Raw genomic sequence first — 20865 nt, forward strand, 5'->3', positions numbered from 1 at the left:
ACAGTAAAGGTATACTTCATACAGTTTTTCATATGCAGTTATAGCATAGTTTTCTATATAACAGTATATGAATGTTTCCAAAAACTTTGTTGAATAATATCCAGGATTTTCTTGGTATTTTGATCCAACTGTATGTTGGACTGGTTAGCTTATTGAAGAATTATTTTCAGGTCTGCTTTCTGAATTGTGATGAAGAGCTTATAGTACTTTGTTTTATATGCGTAATTTGGTTCATAGCATACTAGTTAAATGAATTTTTATGAATTTGTTTATCTTTTATAATTTGTAGATACTTTCAAGCTTTGGTCAATAATATGTCTTTCATAAAGTATAAAGAAGTATATGCAGCTGCAGCAGAAGTGTTGGGATTAATTCTTCAATATATTGCTAAGAAGGAAAATGTAAGTGAACTTCTATATAAATTACTTTTTCCTATAATAATTTATAATTCAAATAACATATTGAATACCTACTATATAGGAAAGTCCTTTTGTAAGCATTTTAAAAAATATTTTTTAATTTTGGTAATCAATATACCTTATGTTGATATCATTTTAAATTATAATCCAATGATGATGATACTTGTATTGTTTATCATTATAGATCAATAGTGAGAACATGTTGATGCATAAAATACAGTACGATATCTTAGAAATATAAAAAACATATCTCATTTTATCCTTATAATGCTTATGTGAAGCAGACATTTCTTTCTTTCTTTTTTTTTTTTGATAACTTTTTATTGATAGAACCCATGCCAGGGTAATTTTTTACAGCAATATTCCTTGCACTCACTTCTGTTCCGATTTTTCCTCTCCCTCCCTCCCTCCCTCCACCCCCTCCCGCAGATGGCAAGCAGTCCTTTACATATTGAATAGGTTACAGTATATCCTAGATACAATATATGTGTGTAGAACTGAACAGTTTTCTTGTTGCACAGGGAGAATTGGATTCAAAAGGTATAAATAACCCCGGAAGAAAAACAAAAATGCAAGCAGACAATTCTTGTATTATTGTGCTCATTTTACAGATGAAGAAACTGACTTGTAATCAGTGATGAGGTTGGACTAGATCAAAGCTTCCTCCACTCCCACCCTTTTAATAGTATTGTATTTTTTTTTCAATTACTTGTAAAGTTAATTTTCTACATTCATTTTGTAAGATTTTTGAATTCCAAATTTTTCTCCTTTCTTTCTTTCCTTCACTCTCCGCTAAGACAGCAAACAATCTAATATAGGTTATATATGTACAGTCATTTTAAACTTATTTCTGTATTAGTCATGTTGTGAAATAAAAAAGGGAAACCATGTGAAGGAAAATACAACTTAAATTTTTTTATTTTTTATTTTTTATTTTTTTTGCTGAGGCAGTTCGGGTTAAGTGACTTGCCCAGAGTCACATAGCTAGGAAGTGTTAAGTGTCTAAGTTCAGATTTAAACTCAGGTTCTCCTAACTTCAGGGCTGGTGCTCTCTCCATTGCGCCACTTAGCTGCCCCAAGAAAAAAACAATTTTTTAAAAAGTGAAAATAATATGCTTTGATCTGCATTCAGTCTCTATAATTATTTTTCTGGATGGTGGTATGTTCCATCCCAAATACATTGGAATTGTCTTGGGTTACTATATTGCTAAGAAAAGCTAAGTCTATCATAGTTGATCATGCTGTTGCTATGTATAATATTCTTCTTGTGCTGTTAACCTCACTCAGCTCTTTCCAGGCTTTTATGAAGTCAACTTATTCATCCTTTCTTATAGAATAATGTTATTCCATTACATTGATATGCCACAACTTGTTCAGCCATTCCCCAACTGATGCACATCCATTTGATTTCCAATTGTTTGCTACCCCAAGACTGTTGCTACAAATATTCTTGCACAAGTGGTCTTTTTCACTCTTTTATGATCTCTTTGGCTTATAGGCCCAGTAATGGTCCTGCTGGAACAAAAGGTATAGATGGTTTGATAGTTCTTTGGGCATAGTTATAAATTGCTCTTCAAAATGACTGGCTTACTTCACAACTCCATTAACAATGTATTAGTGTCCCTGTTTTCCCACATCTCCGTCAACATTTGTCATTATCTTTTCCTGTTATCTTAGCTAATCTGATAGGTGTGAGATGGTACTTCAGAGTTGTTTTAATTTGCATTTCTGTAATTAATGATGATTTTTTTCATATGATCTATAGAAATGGCTTCAATTTTTAAATCTGAAAATTGTTCATATGCTTTGACAATGTATTTATTAGGGAATGACTTGTATTCTTATAAATTTGAATAATCCATTTTTAAAGAAACTTCTGATCCATTAGTATAGAATGCGAACATTCAAAGAAAAAGAAAAAATGCCATGAGAGCTTAGAGAAAGGAGAGATCCTTTTTACCTGAGTATATTAGAGAAAGAAAGATAAGGAAATTTTCAACTGGCAGAAATCTGGAGTAGTTATTGAATCTATTAGATTGGCTAATAGAACAGGAATGGAAACTAACAAATTGCAGAGGGAGGATATGGAAAATCAAGATATTCATGCATTGTTGGTGGCATTGTGAACTGAATCAACCATTCTATAGAGCAATTTGGAACTATGCCCTAAGGACTATAAAACCATGCATATGCTTTGACCTAGCATTATCACTACTAGGTTTGTATCTCAAAAGAGATTTTTTTAAAAAAAGGAAAAGGACTTATATGTAAACATTTATAGCAGCTCTTTTCTGGAGGCAAAGAATTAGAAATTGAAGGGATGCTCATCCATTAGGGAATGATTGAACAAAATGTTTCATGTTATTTGATAGAATATTACTATTGTGCTCTAAGAAATGATGAGCAGGGTAATCTCAGAAATAACCTAGGAAGACTTCCATGACCTGATACAAAATGAAAAGTACTATGTACAAAGTAACAGCAATATTTTAAGATGATCAGCTGTGAACGACTTGTCTTGGATCATTGTATTGCTGAGAACAGCTAACTCTGAAGGACTTATGATTTAAAAATTGCTATACATCTCCATAAAAAGAACTGATGGTGTCAATACAGATCGAAGCATACTTTACCTTATTTTTGGGTTTTTTTTTTTGTTTGTTTGTTTTAACAACATGACAATAGTGAAAATGTTTTGCTTGATTACTCATGTATAACTTATATTGAATTGCTTGCCTTCTCAATGGGAGGGGGAAGAGAGAATTTGGAACTCCAAGTTTTAAAAATAATGTTAAATTATATTAGATTGCTTGCTGTCTAGGGGAAGGAGTGGGGGAAAAGCAAATTTTGGAATGTAGATTTTTGTAAGAGTGAATGTTGAAAACTATCTTTGCACATATTTTGAAAATTAAAAGCTATATTTTAAAAAAAGTATTAATCATTTTTCCATGTAAATGGGAAAAATAAAATACTACATACATTTTCTAAATAGAAAAAAAATCTGGAGTGCAAATATTTCAGGATTAAGAAACAGAAGAAAGGCACAGAAAAAGTGAAAAATATTTAAGGAATGGGCAATAATACAGTTTAGATAGAATTTAGGATAGCATATGAATGGTCTTGAATGACAAGGCAAAGAGTTTGGACTTTTGTGTGCAGTGACAAGCCATTATGTATATTTAGATAAGGCTTGAGTAAAAAGCATATATTATTTTCTGCAGAAATGTTTAGGAATATAGTCTATGACTAACTAATGAACGTTAAAAAGTATTTAAATGGTACACTGCCAGATGTTGTTTATTGAGACTAAATAAACTTAATATTCACTAGTAGTTTGACATAGTTCATTAGGAAGCAATGCTGAGGGGCAGCTAGGTGGTGCAGTGTATAAAGCACCAGCTCTGAAGTCAGGAGGACCTGAGTTCAAATGTGTCCTCAGACACTTAGCACTTCCTGGCTGTGTGATCTGGGCAACCCAATTGCCTTAGCAAAAAAAAAAAAAAGAAGCAATGCTGATTTTGGAGAAGACAATGCTCAACTTTTATCAGACAAAACAACTGTCATATTAATTAATGACAGATTAAATTTTAGTGTTAGGCCCAAGTTGGCAAGCAATATATAAAGTTTTTTTTTTTCAAAAATTTCTCTTCTCATGTTTTATCAGTCAGAAATTTATTACTTAAAAAATGAAATGTGTTTTGAGATGGTTCAGATAAATTTATACTTTAGTGAAGAGATGACCAACCTTTTATGTAAAATCAGGCAGATCCAGATAGCACAGATAGATCCAGATAGTGACAGAAGCTCTTGATCAGTGAAGTCAGTTTTCCCTCCCACCAGTTAGGAATAATTTGGCTGAAGCTTTCTGTCAGTTGACTACTTCCTATTGTTAGAGCATGGATAAAGCCTGTCTCTTTTCCAGTGTAGCATCTTTAGTTCTTCTCAGGTTAGTCTGTCAGTCTTCTCTCAGAATCTTAACTGTCTGCTTCTAGAGTGGATCCTTCTGACCTGTTTAAGTGGTTTTTATCCTTCACCCCAGACTTCTCTAGTGAAATCTGTATGCCTTTAAAAAGTATACCTAAGCCTCTAAGTGTTTATGTGTATATGTGCAAAATATTGTATTTTACTAGTTTTACCATTTTAGCCATAATTCAAGCTGATCCACTGTTTCTTGGGTGTCCTTGAAAGTTTCTCTATACTCATATTCACTTCTCAATATGAAAAGGATTTTTTTGCCCCCTCATAAGTCAAACAGTTCCTATACAAGTAAGGCAGCATAATTTTATATCATTCCCAAAGGTATTTTAAACAGTCTATTTTTGCCACAGATCATATTCAGTAAAAAATTACTCAATTGCTTTTAAAAAATGGTTTCTGAATAAAAATATATTAGCAGTTTTTATTAAATCATAATTCTATTCCTACCTTTTTTAGTTCTGTAATTATTAATCTACAAGCAGGGGCAGTATCTTACATACTTTGACAATAATTTTTTTTTAACTTCTGTTTTCTGCCCTTTTTAGCACTTAAGTGTGTCATTTATCCTATAAGGACAGTGTACCTTACATGTAAACTGCTTTACAAACTTTTAAGTTCTATGTAAAATTAGTTGCTATTATTCTTTTTTTTTTAATTTTTTATTTAATAATTACTTTATATTGACACTCTTTTCTGTTCCGATTTTTTTTTCCCCCTCCCTCCCTCCACCCCCTCCCCTAGATGGCAAGCAGTCCTTTATATGTTGGATATGTAGTTGCTATTATTCTTTAAATTTTTGAAGGGATATAATTTTGGAACAGGCTTTAGAATTATTTCACTTAGCCACTAGAGGGTTGAACATAGCACAGTAATACTCAATAACTGAGAAATGTAGTTATTGAGTAACTATGAAGAAGTTCCTGAGATTTTAGGTTTGATATAAGAAAGAAAACTTCTTAATAATTAGAAATATTCCAAAGATGAATTTTTCTGCTTTAGGAAGCTAGCAGATTCTCCTTTATTCAAAGTCTTGAAACAAAGGCTAGGCAATTACTTATTGAAATTGTTGAAGAATGAATTCTTGATCTGATTAGATAGCTATTAAGATAAGGATTCCTAACATAGATTATTACCTTTTTTTGTTTTAATACACATTATTCCAGTATTTCAATGTAATTGATTTCCTTTTGTAATTTTATGTATTTAAAAATAGTATTTTGAGGAGTCCATAGAGTTGACCAGACTGCCAGATGAGTCTATTTTCTACTGTCCCTTCCTTCTCTGTGATTCTGTAAATGCTGAAGGATAGTTATGAGTTATTTTCTGTTTGTTTAAGAGCAGATCTTCCCTACCTGACCAACCATTATCCTGTCTATGCTAAAACTATTACAGGGAATAGGAAAGGTCAGTCAGTGTAACAGGAATGCTATAAAGATAATGTCTTTCAGTACTAATGCCTTTAAGTTTAGAAGTATTAGTTCTACTCTGATGCTTCTTTGAGGCTGTTCTAGCTTATTAAAAGACTTTTGCTGATAAAAAATACAAAGTGTGGCAGGCTTTACCAACCTAGAAATTCTTTCACTAGGAAATATAACATATTCTTTTGTCTTAAGAACTAGTTTTAAGAAGTTTCAATAGTCTTAATGCCAGAAATTTTGTCCCTGCTTGGTCAGGTAGGTGTGTGTGTGTGTGTGTGTGTGTGTGTGTATGTATGTGTGTGTATGTGTGTGTGTGTATATATATATGTATATACATATATATATATATGTATATACATATATATATACACACATATATATATATATATATATATATATATATATACACATATGTCAGTGCTGATGAAGGATAGGAGAACTCACTCCAATGAATACTCCAGTGAAGTAAGGAAGAAAACAAAGGCAATCTTGCAACTCTTTTCCTCTTTTGTATTGTGTGGCATTTATTTCTTGAACTGAGTTACTGAAGGATAAATGGGGAAATAGTCACTTAATATTTTTAAGTTATTTATAGTTTAAGTAAATGGATAATTATTTTAACATATGATGTGAAACTTCTCCAGCATGGTCTAATTATGTCAAAGAGTAAATTAAAAATTCAGGTTCAAGAGAAGTCTTCACATAGTTTAGTAGTAATCTGCCTCTAATGTCTTGATTTGATTGGTTTTCTTAACAATACAATGTGAATTATATTTAATATACCTATTGTACAGGTTTGTTGTGAACTAGCTAGTTTACAAGGCTTTTAAAACTTCTACCAGTGTGAGTTAACATTTTTATTTCTAGGTGAGTCCATTAATTTTCATTTATGTTCACTTAGTCAAAAGCATAATTTGTTAATAGTAGTCCACAGAACATATCCTTAAATTTCCATTGTTTTTCTTTGTTTCAAAGTTTACTTAATCTTCTAGGTACTGGAGGACTCAGTTTTTGAATTAGTTGTCAAACAATTGAAGCAACATCAGAATACTAAGGAGGACAAATTTATTGTGTGTTTAAATAAAGCAGTGAAGACCTTCCCTCCTCTTGCTGATAGGTAGGATATTGGGTCATAGTGAACATTTTCATGTTTTTGGTGATGGGAGAGTGTTGTTTTCTTCATTCTGTTTATTAATTATATCTATTTCAAGGTTTATGAACGCTGTGTTCTTTTTGCTGCCAAAATTTCATGGAGTGATGAAAACCTTATGCTTAGAGGTAGTACTTTGTCGTGCAGAAGAAATACATGATCTCTACTTACAGTTGAAGAGTAAGGATTTCATCCAGATCATGAGACATCGGTGAGTAGGGAAGTTGCCTTTGACTCAACAGTCAGTGAGTGTATGGAATATATACTAAGGTATGTATAAAGTAGAAAAGAGCTCTGATCTGGGAGTCAGTTCCAGCTGGTCAGTTTTAGTTTCAGCTCTTCCACTAACTCATTTATATAGTTATATGAACAAAGTCATTTAACCTCTTGGGCTTTCATTTCCTTTCTATGTAAAATGAGGAGCTCAGAGGCGGTGATCACCAAGGCCCCATGTAGTTCTTAAAAGTCTATACTTCTGAATAAGTTGATCCAAAGACAGAAATTAAGGAATAAGTGAAGCTTATGTGCAGCAAACCTATGTGTGTGGCTGCTAATAGATCTATGATGAAGGAACAGAAAAGAATGTGGGAGAATGAGCTAAAAGTAATTTTGTGGGGCAGATTTTGATGTCTGTCTAATTAGTTTATAATAGCTCTATTTTAAAATTAGAACAAACTCAGTAAATACCAAATGCATGTTATATGTAAAGCATTAGTATTGAAACTATTTTCTTTATCATAGACTCCTTCTAGGTTATTAGTTTGATGTTGTTATTCATTTTTTAAAAATGTATTTTATTATTATAATTTTCTTTTAAACATGTGTCACTACCAGTGATCTCTTCCCTATTCGCAGGCCAACAGCATCAGCTGTTATTAAAAATAATAGAATAAAAGAAGTTTAATTAATAAATCTATATATTCAAAAATGAATGCATTATTCTGCACTAATAGCCCATCCTCTCTCTGCTGAAAGGAGGCATGCTTCTCTCTGAAGTGCTATAAAGTCATTGTTGTTTAGTGTTACTGTAATTCATTTTCAGTTTTATAACCCATAATCATGTACACAGGGATGTTTAACACTTAACTTTGTGATGAAGAAAGTAAAATAAGAAAGATTATGTAGCCAATGATTTTGGTATCTTTCATTCTAGAGATGATGAAAGGCAAAAAGTATGTTTGGATATAATTTATACAATGCTAGCAAAACTGAAACCTGTAGAGCTACGAGAACTTCTAAATTGTGTTGTAGAGTTCATCTCTCATCCTTCTCCAGTGTGTCGGGAAAAAATGTATAATATCCTAATGTGGATTCATGATAATTACAGGTATGGATTTTTAGCAGAGCTCCATTCCATTCTTAATAATACCCTGTATTTCAGGAATGATGACACATTTGGCATTCTGAGGAATATCTCCAAGGATGCTGATACTTTATGACATGTTATAAGACTATTACATAAAATTAGATTATTTTTAAGACAATGAAACTACTCCTAAAACCTGTCTTTATGTAATAATTAAGTACTCCTTGTAAATAGTATGCTTAGACTCTAATTTTTGGCAAGTTTGAATCTTCTCTTAAAACTTTCTTCTTATGATGCTATTTCAAGATTTGTCCAGAAGAGGGAGGTTTTGCTTATCTAGTTTTCTTCTTTTAGGGAAGAAAGCTATATATGTATCTAGATATATTTATCTATATCTATACACATAGATATATATGCAGAAGTTGAGGTAGCATGTTAGCTATCATTTCTTAGAATAGTTAGAATCTATATCACCATTTATTTTAATGGCTGCAGAAGATCCTTTTAATATATTTTTATGTTCTTTAACTCTGTTCCTCTTTTTCCTTCTTTTATAACACTATTTCTACCACACCTCCTCCTATCAGGTAGTAGTGTTAGTGATAAAAAATGTTTACAAAGGATAGGGTGTTGTCATATTTTTTGACAATATTATTCTGGTTACTCCTCTTATTCCTTGCATATACTTCATAGAAAGTATGGTTTCCTTGCTACGTATATATATTGGTCTTTATTAATTCTGGAAGTAAATATATTTTGATACTTCTATAGAACCATAATCTTGTCTATAGGGTTATTCCCTCACCTAATGTAAATTGCCGTCTATCCCTGCCATCTCTTTCTTGTAATTCTTGCTCATATCTGCCCATAAATCTTTCATAATGTAACCTACTCAACAGATTGGAGAAAATTCCTTTTAATTTAATTTAAAACAGTACTTATCTGGAAACTGAGCTGACAGCCTATTGCCTTAGCAGTGATACTCTTTTTATCTCCAGATAGAAATTAGTAATTCTTTTTTCTTTTAATATTCTAAAGGGATCTAGAAAGCCAAACTGATGAAGTATCCCAGGAAGTATTGAAGCTGGCAAAAGAAGTTCTGCTTCAAGGGCTGATGGATGATAACCTTGGACTTCAGTAGGTGATTCTTCTAGGATATGAAAACCATAACAGTGAAATTAGTTTTAACAGTTGTTTGTATATCACTATATTTTATCATAGTTTGGGGAACTTACTATAAGATAATGGTTTAACATAATTATCCTATTTCCTTTTTTCCTAATGCAAGACATTTGGATGAATTGATTGTTATTATCTTCCTCCCTCCATCACTCCCCCTTTATATATGTATATAGGTATATATATATATGTGTGTGTGTGTGTGTGTGTGTGTGTGTGTATGTATATAATCAAAAAGCATTATAATTTATATGGAATTCATTATAATTTTAATTCTACATTTTGCTACAGTTTAGTTCATCTGATCTTATTTTAACTTCTTTTTTAAAAATACTTTTCAGTTGGTATCTTTTGAATTGTTACATTACCAAATTTTCTTCTGGCATCACTCTTCTTCCCAAGGAGTCATTTTTTATTTAACAATATTTTTTAAAGAAAAAGAGTGGATAAAAATCTATAAAATTGATTAATGCATCAAAAAAAGTCTGAATATATGTAGAATGTACTTACTATATCTGTGGAACTTCTGTCTTTGTAGATAGATTGGTGTAGATTTGTAGATTGATAAGTTTACTTCATTGGACTATAAACATAGATGTGGTATGTCTGGACAAGTTAGTCATTTGATTTACATAATTCCAAATTGCTTTCTAAAGTGGTTGTACTGATTCACAACTTCACCAAATTTGTCCTGTCTCCCAATATTGACTATTCTCTTGTTTTCTTTGCTTGTTTGCAGGGTATGAGGTGAAACTTCAGAGCTGTTTTGATTTGTATTTCTCTAATTAGTAATTTAGAACAGTCTTTCCAATGGTTGTTTATAGCTTGCAATTTTTTTCATATCCTTTACTAGTCTTTATTTTTAATATTAAAATCTGTATTTTAAAAAAATTATTCTTTTATCTGATATATTGTATTTGCTGTTCTGAAAAACCTAAATTTTTTTGAATTCATGTTGTGTAGTGTATTACTTTTAGTAATAGGATGGAATATTTCTGCTCCTTTTTCCACTTGTAGGTTAATTATTAGAAATTTCTGGAGTCATGAAACTAGGTTACCATCAAACATATTGGATCGCTTACTGGCTCTGAGGTCCTTATACTCTACTAAAATAGAAATGCATTTTTTGAGCTTAGCAACAAATTTTCTACTTGAAATGACCAGCAAGAGCCCAGATTATTCAAGACACATATTTGAGCATCCCCTTTCAGACTGTAAATTCCAGGTAAAGTACTTGATATAAATAGTTACAAAATTTAAAAATGTTAAATTCCTTTTAGAGCATGAAGAAAAACTATACTAGAACAACTTGTTAAAAGATAGTCATTTCTTTGGAGTTTGAAAATCTTAATTTTTTTAATGTTATAAAAGTTGGGCTAAAATTTTTCTGATTGTGCATAAATTAATTTATTATTATGTATTTAACAAGATTAGCTAGAAAGATGGAAAACGTTAAAACAGTGAAACTGAATGTTTCAAATGATTATTTATCCCTTCTTTATAATTGCCAGAGGTTTGGTTTTTTTTAATTGAGGCAATTTGTTTGAAGGTTCTTTATTGTAGAATCTTCTTAATTAAAAGTATAATTAGAAACTGAGTTAAAGTCAGCCATTAGACATTTATTAAGTTCCTACTATGTGCTGGGGTAAAAAAAAAAAAAAAAAGGTAAAAAACAGCTCTTGTTCTAGAGGAGCTTATTGTCTAATGGTGGAAGCAATATTCAAACAATTATGAACAAGTAAGCTAGATGCAGGATAAATAGGAAATAATTAAAAGAGGGAAAGCACTAGAATTAAGATGGCTCAAGAAAGGCTTCCTTTAGATTTTGAAATTTTAGCTGGGATTTGAAGGAAGCCAGGGAAGCTGAAAGGTTGATATGAAGAGAGTGAGTTTCTTGGAAATGTACTTTTGAATGATTGATATTAAGTTGACAGGATGATATTTTAGAGAACTGAATGAAAGTAAATTGAATCACAGTCCATATTTGCTGTTGTTGAATTTAAAATAATTTATTGTTGATAAAATGGTAAAGCTACTGTTTAATTTCATTTTAAATTTGTTCACATACAGGAATATAGTATCGATTCTGATTGGCGTTATCGAAGTACTGTTCTCACCCCAATGTTTATTGAGACTCAGGCTTCCCAGAATTCTACTAGAAATCGGTCACAAGAAGGTTCTCTTTCACTTCCACGATTGCTTACTAAACAAATAAGAGCTACCCAACAACAGTATGAATTTACTCCTACACAAAATATAGGTAAATGTCAAATGTTTAATTTAGTTGATCCTTTAGTTTCATTTCTGCAAAGACAAGTTATATACCATTATATTAATTTTAATAACTGATTCTTTAAAGAAAAAATATGATAAAAACAAATATTTTTGGAAATTAAATATAAATAGACACAAAGTAATTGTTTTTGCTTCAGGACAGGTATATACATATACACCACTGGATTGTTAAATATTTTTCTATATTTTCCTTTAACATAGTTCTAAAAAATGCAGTATCTAATAAAAATCTTATTATATAAATTTGAATTTTTTTATTAGACATTTAGCACAGTTTTCTATTATTGTGACAATGAAAACATGTATTTTGTAATTATTTGACAAATACAGTGGTTCCATTTAATAATAATGGTAAAAGAATTACACACAAATATTTGTGTGTAATAGAATTTTTGAAACAGAAGGAAACCTTACAGATAATTAATTAAATATGTTAAATCTGAAGATTATGAAACTAAAGACCAGGTTTGTTCAAGGTCACAAATCCAGTAAGTGACAGATCCAGGATTGCAATCCAGGTCTAATTCCTAGTATTCACTATATCACATTGCTGTGATGATAGCACTGATATTTTATAAACTATCTTCTATCAGACTTTTTCTATATTTGGTAATTAGGAGAAGTTATAATCTGTCTAAATATAATTTGGGTCACTGTTTTTCTGATTCTAAATTCATTTTAATGGAGTTATAATTATTTTACAGCTGGAAGGAACTCTTTTAATTGGCTAACTGGCAGCAGCATTGACACATTGGCAGACTATACAATTCCATCATTGTCTGAATCATTGTCTTCTTCCTTGCTGTTTGTTCATAAGAGGACTGACAAACCACAGAGGGCAGCCTGGAAATCAGTGGGACCTAATTTTGGGAAAAAAAGATTGGGATTGCCAGGAGATGAAATAGATAACAAAACCAAAGGTAAAGTAATACTCTACAACCCACATAAGAGTGTAAAAACCTATACTTCAAGCTTTCTGCCTTTCCAATCAGTGGTATGTGTAGTATATCACTAATATTCATTGTGCCTATGTTATTTATGTGCATATACATTTATTTGTACCATCTGACAGTTTGCATTTACATTGGTTTTTTTATTAAAGCAAATTAAATGCAGAGTAAACTTCTTTCATATGTAGAAGGAAGGCAATGAGGAGAAAGCTCATCATCTCTTCTTTCCCTCCATTTTTCTCCTCCTTTAAAATAGATTAGGTGGCTAGAAAGTTAAATGAGCTCTTAGATATTAGCTTTGGGGAACACTTGTTATTCTTTCTTCTCCTCTAAGGTAACTGCCTCTCACTGCTTTTCTCCTTTTTGACCTTCATGTCTTCTCTGAAAATTATTAAAAGTACCTTTAGAAGGTACTTGAAGCAGCACAAGTAGCCCTGGGCTATAATATCTGCCTGATTCTTGTATTGATCAAAAATAGCTAACTTAAAAGGAACTTTTAACTACCAGCATCACTCACTTCTTCCTAGTAGTATTCTTTTCCCTCTCCCATGAAAACTTATTTAAAGGAAATCTTTTGCTCTAAATATCAAGGAATTACAAAAGGAAAAATATTAGGAAATTGAGAATTTGAAACATTTCTGCCAGTTATTTCATGAGTTCATAAAGAGATTAGGAGTTAACAATCCCAAAGATTAAAAAAAGTCATGACATTAAGGATGGACCAAAACCTAAGTTCTTTCAGTGTGGAAAATGCCAAGGATTAAGATATGGTAGTGTTACGAGAAAATGTGTGAGTAAAGACAGGGTAGTCTCTTGTTTCTTTAAACTATTTATTTTTCTTAGGTAATCACATTTAGTTTGTTGATTTCTTTCAAAAGTTTATTAGTAGTGACATAAATAAAATGAATGTTTTAATAATTTGTCTCATTTTTACTGAATAACTTTAAACTTCCTCATCTAAAGTTGGACTTTTTTTTTTAACATGTTCCTAAGTATTTTAGAGAATTTAGTTCTCAGGAGCAATGCTGAACTTCTTAAGGAATTATTTAGATAATTTAAGGGAAATTAAGACTTTAAAATATAGTTTAAAAAAAATTAAAACACCAATTTGGTCCTCTGCAGTTTTTGATGTTAGTAATAACTTTTTCTTCCTGTACTTTAGGTATAGATGAACGGGCAGAAATCCTAAGATTGCGGAGGCGATTTTTGAAGGATCAAGAGAAGCTTAGTTTGATTTATGCCAGAAAAGGTGTTGTTGAACAGAAAAGGGAAAAGGTTTGTGGGGTTTTTTTTTTGTTTGTTTGTTTTTAAGAATTTGATTAAAAATACTGATGCTAGATCACTGATGAGGAAATCTGTTTTCATATCTTACTGTAGAATTATTGTGAACAAGACATACTTAATACTACATATATATCAAACTTGGTAGAGATATAAATATATCAGCTGATTTATTTTGCTTATCACTTTCTTTTTGTTTTAAGATGTCATGTTTAAAATTAAGACATTTTGAACTGAGGCAACAAATTTCTGAGCAGGTTCAATTTTTATTGGTAAGGCTAGCAGTTACTAATAAAAAGGATCTTTAGCTCGTCATCAAGTCAAAAGGCCTTGAAGGAAGGCTGATGGATCATTTTCACAGACAAAAGAAGTATCCAAAAAAGAAATAGTAGGCAGAATCTTATATGGGGAAAGCAACATAATAATTGGTTATAAAGCCAGAAACAACATAAGCATGGGGGCAATATAATTGGAATATATGGCCAGCATCCCATCCTTTCATCTTGTTGATGGGAAATTCTGATTCAAGTACAATAGTCTATAAAGAATATAGGTTTCTTTTAATTAAAGTGATTTAAAAGGGGAAAAAAACTTTTGAACTTAACTGAGAGAGGAAGGCTAAACTTATGAACCTTTGAACTTCTAAACTTAACTCGAAGACAGAAACATGATTTAGGCAATTTTACAAAATATCATCGGTGCTGCAGAATAGAATTAATCAGAAAAGTGGAGCAAATATCAAAGTGATATTCTCTAAAAAGTTCTGTCAATGTGGAGAGGTTATGGGAATATAAGAATAGTGTAAAAAAAAAGGTATCAATAAAATCCTACAGGTTTATTTTTTAATTAAATTTATTTTAACTTTTAATTATTATAATAGTACCTTTTACAAATCTGATCACCATTTTTAGATACTGATTTCCCCAACCTAGCTCACTGTTTTTCAACTAAAATAAAACAAGCAGTAATTGTTTTTTTAAAAAGTTGCTGGCATATTATAGAATGGAAAAAAAAATTTTTAATATTTGGAAACAACAAAAATAGTTGAAGTTGCTTTTTTAACCTATATCTCTATTTTGTTGAATATAAATATATATCTTTAAACTACATAAAGAAAATATGAAATAAAATAATAGTAATTTTCTTAAGTTGTCACTATCATTCAGATTTATTTTAGTGTTTCCAAATCCAAACATGTGAACTGGCTAGATGATGATGTTCTTCACTTTCAGTGTTTCTTAACCCATACTGAAGACCACAGTATCTTCCCCAACCAAAACCTGACCTTGTCTACCTTATCACAATTCATCTTTAACAAAGAATACTGAAATGGCTTAAGAAGAAACGTTGAATTTTTTCATCTTTTGATATATAATGATTTTAATATCTTTTAATTCCATTTGTAGTCTAATCCCACCAGCATTCTATTTTTAAGTGTCTTAATGGTGTAGAAAGTAACTTTTGGTAAAAATAGAAAAATTATTATAACAAAGTAGAGTATTGTTCTTGATCTAGGCAGACATCCAGAGAAGACCACTGTTTGACAAACCTAGAGAAAACAAAACCTAGAGCAGCCTAATTCATCAGAGATTAAGCATATGCAATGTCTATTGCTGTGCTTCAGGCTAATGACATAAAGACAAAGTGAAATTATATTCTCTAGGATAATATAACATGTAAGCATGAAATGCGAAATTATCTTACAATATAATTTGAGAGATAATGATGGAATGATATATCTTATCTGAAGGATAGAAAATAGCTTTTCTGTTAAACAAAGAAGAGGGATTATTTTAGGAATATATTAAAATGAAAATTTTATATATCACAGAAATATAAATATCAAGCGAAATCATATATGACATATAACAAAGTTGACATCCAAAAAATATATACATCAATGAAATTGTTCATGGTAAATAGCAAAGAATTTGCAAGGGAAGAAAAATATTTAAATTTGGGGAAAAAATTTCTACCTATATAATTAAAGAGATGCAAGCAAGTTAAAAAACTTTGAGGTACCACCATATATTCATCAAATTGACAAAAACAAACAGAAAACTCCCCACAGTATTCAGTGCTGGTGATGTTGTAGACAAACAGAAACTCATTTATTTCTGACGAAATTGAAAACTTAATAGTTTCTTTTTAACCAATAATCTCATAATACGCACTTCAAAATAATAAAATAGTGATATCCTTAATCCATCAATTTTCATAGATTCATTAATTCAGTTACGAATATACCATGAAAGTGTTAACTAACAAAAAAAATTCAAAGATTTTTAATGCCTTATTTTTCATTGCAACTAAATTAAATGTGCAAATGAGGGAGGAATCATTCAATCAGTACTCAGCTATAATGAAATACTATAATGCCATTGGAGAATATAAGCTTTGGTCAGTTCTACAAAATTGGAAAGAATTTATATATTGGAGATAGGTATTACATTTGGGAGCAAATCATTTAAACCTTGTATTAAGGCTCTATAAGTGAAATTATGAATGCTTTTGAAGTACAGAAGCATATAGATGCAAAAACTAAAAACTTTTCTTTGAAGCTTCATATCTTCGGTTGCTTTTTAAAACTTTTATTTTTTCTTGTATTTTGCTTTTTAACAGAATAGAAAGGTGTTTTTTTATTTCATCAATTTTATTTTTTGATTTTTTTTTCTTTTTTGCAGGAGATGAAAAATGAATTGAAAATGAAGCATGATGCTCAGGTTACTTTGTATAGAAGTTATCGTCAAGGAGATTTGCCTGACATTCAGATTGAATACAGCAGTTTAATCAATCCTCTACAAGTTGTGGCTCAGGTCAGTGCTACCTTAACTTCATATTTACAAACTTTAAATAATATCAATCATATTTTGCATATGCTTGGGTTTCTATAAGTAAATATTTAGAAGGAATTATTTTAGACACCATAGAAAATTGGGCAGGAAAGTTTTATAGTTTGTATTTTGAGTGCTAAAATTCAAGATATTTCTCATGTTTACAAATGCTACAAAAATTTGCATCTGTTAAGCTTTTTAAAATGTCATTTGTTTTATTGGGCATCTTTTCAGTAGTATCGGAATCTTACATATACAGGTCTATTGCCTTTCTTTCTTTTACCATTAGGTAATAGGACTATAAATATGAAGCTAGAAAACACTTTAGAGATCATTTAGTCCAACCAGTTAATTTTACAAATGAAGGAACTGAGGCACAGAAATGTAAAATGACTTGCTAAGGTCGCACAATTTCTGGCAGACCTTGAATTTAGTTCTTGTGTCCCTAAGTTTAATTTTCTTTCCACTCTAGCATGTTAACTCCCTGGTCTTCTTTTCTCTTAATACTTTCCTTACCAGAGAAACAAAGAAAATATTTCTTTTCTTTGGGAAAATAATGGGAGGCCATTAATTTACAGAAACAAATAATCTCAGAATTAGAAGTGACCTCAATCCCTCTTTTATCTGAAGAACACTATTCCTTGAGCCTCTTAAAGAGGCTTTTTTACTTATAAGGCAGTCCATTCTTTCTTTGACTGTCTCTTTATTAACATGATCTGCTTTTGTATAAAGTCTGGATTTGCTTTTTTGTAGCTTAGGTTCACTGTTTCTAAATTTACACCCTAGGGTCAAGCAGACCAAGTATAATCCCTACTCTTACAGTACTTAATGTACTTGAAGACAATTGATAGTTGATGTAATCAATACCTGCTGTGTGCTAGACATTGGCTTAGATGTTAGGTAGCCAAGTACAAAAAATGAAACACATTCTTCTTTAGTGAGTTTGCATTCTGCTAAGGGAGACTATCATTACTGATGTGTGTGTGTGTGTGTGTGTGTGTGTGTGTGTGTGTGTGTGTTTGTGTACATATAGCATAAAAGTAAAGTGAATAAATACAAATATGGTATATGCCAAGTAATTAAAGAAAAGATCAATTGGGGGGATGGGCCCCCACTTTCATTTGGGGAGAGCAGAAAAGGCTTCATTGATGCTTCAGCTGATTCTTTGATTCATGACTTTCTTCCAGCCTATAACACTCATAGGGTCATAGATGTGGGAGTTGAAGGGACACACAGCTAATAAGTATTGGAACTGGACAGGTCTTCCAGGTCCAGTTTATAGCATTCTGTCCTCTGTGCGTTTTGATTGTTTTCTCAGTACTCCAGTTTATCCAAGCCTCTCCCTAAATATCCTACTCAGAAATGAAGAAGATACTGCGGACCTAGTCTGACCAGAGAATAGCTCAGGACACCCTTCCCATCCCTCCGCATATTGTCTTTCCATGCAGCCTAAGATGGCATCCACTTTTTTGGCTGCCATCTCACTCTGTTGATTCATCTTGAGCTTTCAGGAGACTAAAATCCTCAGAATCTTCTTCACAGAAACTTGTTTCACCACATCTGTTCTGAACTTAGGCGATTAATTCCTTGACTGCAAGTGTAGGACTTTATGGTTTAAATGAAAGACCATTATGATAAGACACTTTTATTTTTTATTGAGAAAATTAATTTCTTATGAGCAAACCTCATAATGAAATTATGAATTTGGGTAATTATTGGGAAGTAAATTTCTGTTGGAAGAATAGGTCTGTCATATCATTAATAAGTTGACTGATGTGACCAGGAACTCCCAGATGTTTTGTCCTCTTCTTGTAATTAATTCTCCATCTTTTAAAGCAAAGTCAAGTACTCAAGTACTTTTCTTTTCTGTTCCCACAACTTTTGGACTGATTTTTTTTTTTTTCCCTGAGGCATTTGGGGTTAAGTGACTTGCCAGGGTCATGCTGCTAGGAAGTGTTAAGTGTCTGAGACCAAATTTGAACTCAGGTCCTCCTGACTTAAGGGCTGGTGCTCTATTCACTGCGCTACCTAGCTGCCCCTACTCAAGTACTTTTCAATGTTAACTATATTTAAGCTGATTGAATTCCATTCAATAAACATTTCTAAGGCATTGCTATTCATGACAGAGACTAATAATTCCTACTTTCAAGTATGGAAGGTAAAAGAAGTACACAGATGAGAAATACAAGATAATTTGAGGAAAGCTATAGTACGGGTAATTAGGAGGATAAGAGAGGCCTTCTTGCAGAAGGCATCTCAATGGAGAGAAATAAGGACTCTTGTCAGTGGAGAGAAGTGAAGAAGGCTTCCAAGAAGGAAAAATGACTTATGCTTCCTGTCTCTTAATTTGTAAAGTAGAATTATTAATTACCCTTTTATTACTTCACATACATTTTTTGGAGGCTAATGAATTGGTTTCTTTTTTGAAATTGAAAATTTGGTATGATTCAGGAATTTTTCTTCATGGAATTATAAAATAAAAACTTGCATTCAGTGTTGTTTCTGTATTTATAACAATAATGGTGTTTAGGTAAATTTGAGCCAATGGATTGAAATATAAAATACCTTAATTTTTTTTAATTTTTAAAATAGACTTGAGAGAAAGTAAATTTGCAAGACAGTTTCTAAATGAGACTTATTATAGCAGTGTTGACAATATATCATTTTTGTTTCAGATTTTTGTTGTTGATGCCTGCTTTCTTGTGCTTTTTATTTTTAGCGAGACCCAGCCTTTGCAAAGCAGCTCTTTAGCAGCTTGTTTGCTGGAATTTTAAAAGAGATGGATAAATTTAAGAGCTCATCTGAGAAAAAAAGCATTACTGAAAAGTTACTTCTGGACTTCAATTATTTTCTAAGTAGCACTATGTTGTTCTTTCCACCTTTCATCTCTTGTATTCAGGTAAAAGCATTCACATAGCCATTTTTTTCCCTTGCTTCTGTTTAATGTAATATATTGTAACTTTAGCTTTTGTCTCAAAAGTACTACTCTATTCATAAATAAGGAAGAGTATAGGCCTATAATAATTTTATAAATGTTCAGTTTGTTTTGCCCTTTGCAAAGGTAATGGTCACATGAGACAGAGTGAGTAGGATTTTTTTAATAAAAGTGCTTGCTTTTTAGAAATCATTTTAGAAATTTGGTTGTACTGCATTGAGCTTTTTATTCCATAATTTCCTGTTCCCATAATTTAGAATTTATGTAATTATAAGTTTTATTGTTGTAGGTTAAAAAAAACACCAATACTTTTACCATTCAAAACATGGAACTGATCACTAACTTCTCTTACACAGTGATTTCTTCAAGGTATTTTTAAGTTCTGAAAAATCAAGACCTTTATGAAAACTCAAAACACAATCACAACCCTTAAAAATCATTCATGTTAGTAGAACCTAAATAACACTTTTTTCTTTAAAGTGTTGTATAAAGTAGAAAAAGAATAAGAAAGCCCCAAAATTCTAAGAGAGTATACTTTTTGTTTTCCTGTTTCATATATATATATTTTTGGTAGGTTGTAATGGTATGTTACATTAGTTCCTTGTAATCTTCACAGTTGTGATACATAATAACATATCTCCTTTAGGTGGCATCCTTTTTTTGTGTATCTTGTCTCACAATAGTTTTCCATTTGTCATATATTCCATATCATTTTCTTAATTTCTAGTTCAGTTCCTGATTATGTTAAAGGGCTATACAAATTTTTCCATGGTCTTTCAGAGGCTTTCAGGGGCTTTCAGAGAACTGACCTGCCACTTGTCACTTAGGCATAGTCCTTAACAATTCCCTGTTTTTTGTTTTATGGGAACACAATTATTTTTCCCCCACCAGCATTGGTCAGTAAGTTTGTGCATTGATTGTTATCTGAGTCTACATGTTAAGAAATGCAAACAGCACTGTTAAAGTCTTTTCTGGGTGGTTGAAGGATGAGACACTATTGAATCTTATGAGACCTAGTTTGCTCTACTATCATAATAGTCCATCATGGAGGCAAACTTTCTGACAGATGGAGAAGTAGGTTTGTAGTCATAATAGGCTTTTTTCATAAGTCCCTCATCAG

General features: G+C 31.4%; 1 protein-coding gene across 1 annotated transcript in view; it reads left to right on the top strand.

Annotated features, from left to right (window-relative positions):
- Window positions 1-20865, top strand: part of PRKDC (protein kinase, DNA-activated, catalytic subunit) — a 159001-nt gene that overhangs the window by 89199 nt on the left and 48937 nt on the right. The window contains exons 52-62 of the mRNA XM_051970227.1: window positions 290-401; window positions 6808-6932; window positions 7027-7176; window positions 8119-8292; window positions 9310-9408; window positions 10468-10675; window positions 11521-11710; window positions 12450-12665; window positions 13858-13970; window positions 16661-16792; window positions 19530-19709. Coding sequence (XP_051826187.1) covers window positions 290-401; window positions 6808-6932; window positions 7027-7176; window positions 8119-8292; window positions 9310-9408; window positions 10468-10675; window positions 11521-11710; window positions 12450-12665; window positions 13858-13970; window positions 16661-16792; window positions 19530-19709 — 1699 coding nt within the window. The remainder of the gene's footprint in view (window positions 1-289; window positions 402-6807; window positions 6933-7026; window positions 7177-8118; window positions 8293-9309; window positions 9409-10467; window positions 10676-11520; window positions 11711-12449; window positions 12666-13857; window positions 13971-16660; window positions 16793-19529; window positions 19710-20865) is intronic.

This window comes from Antechinus flavipes, chromosome 1 (assembly GCF_016432865.1).
Source record: "Antechinus flavipes isolate AdamAnt ecotype Samford, QLD, Australia chromosome 1, AdamAnt_v2, whole genome shotgun sequence".
Taxonomy (NCBI): domain Eukaryota; kingdom Metazoa; phylum Chordata; class Mammalia; order Dasyuromorphia; family Dasyuridae; genus Antechinus; species Antechinus flavipes.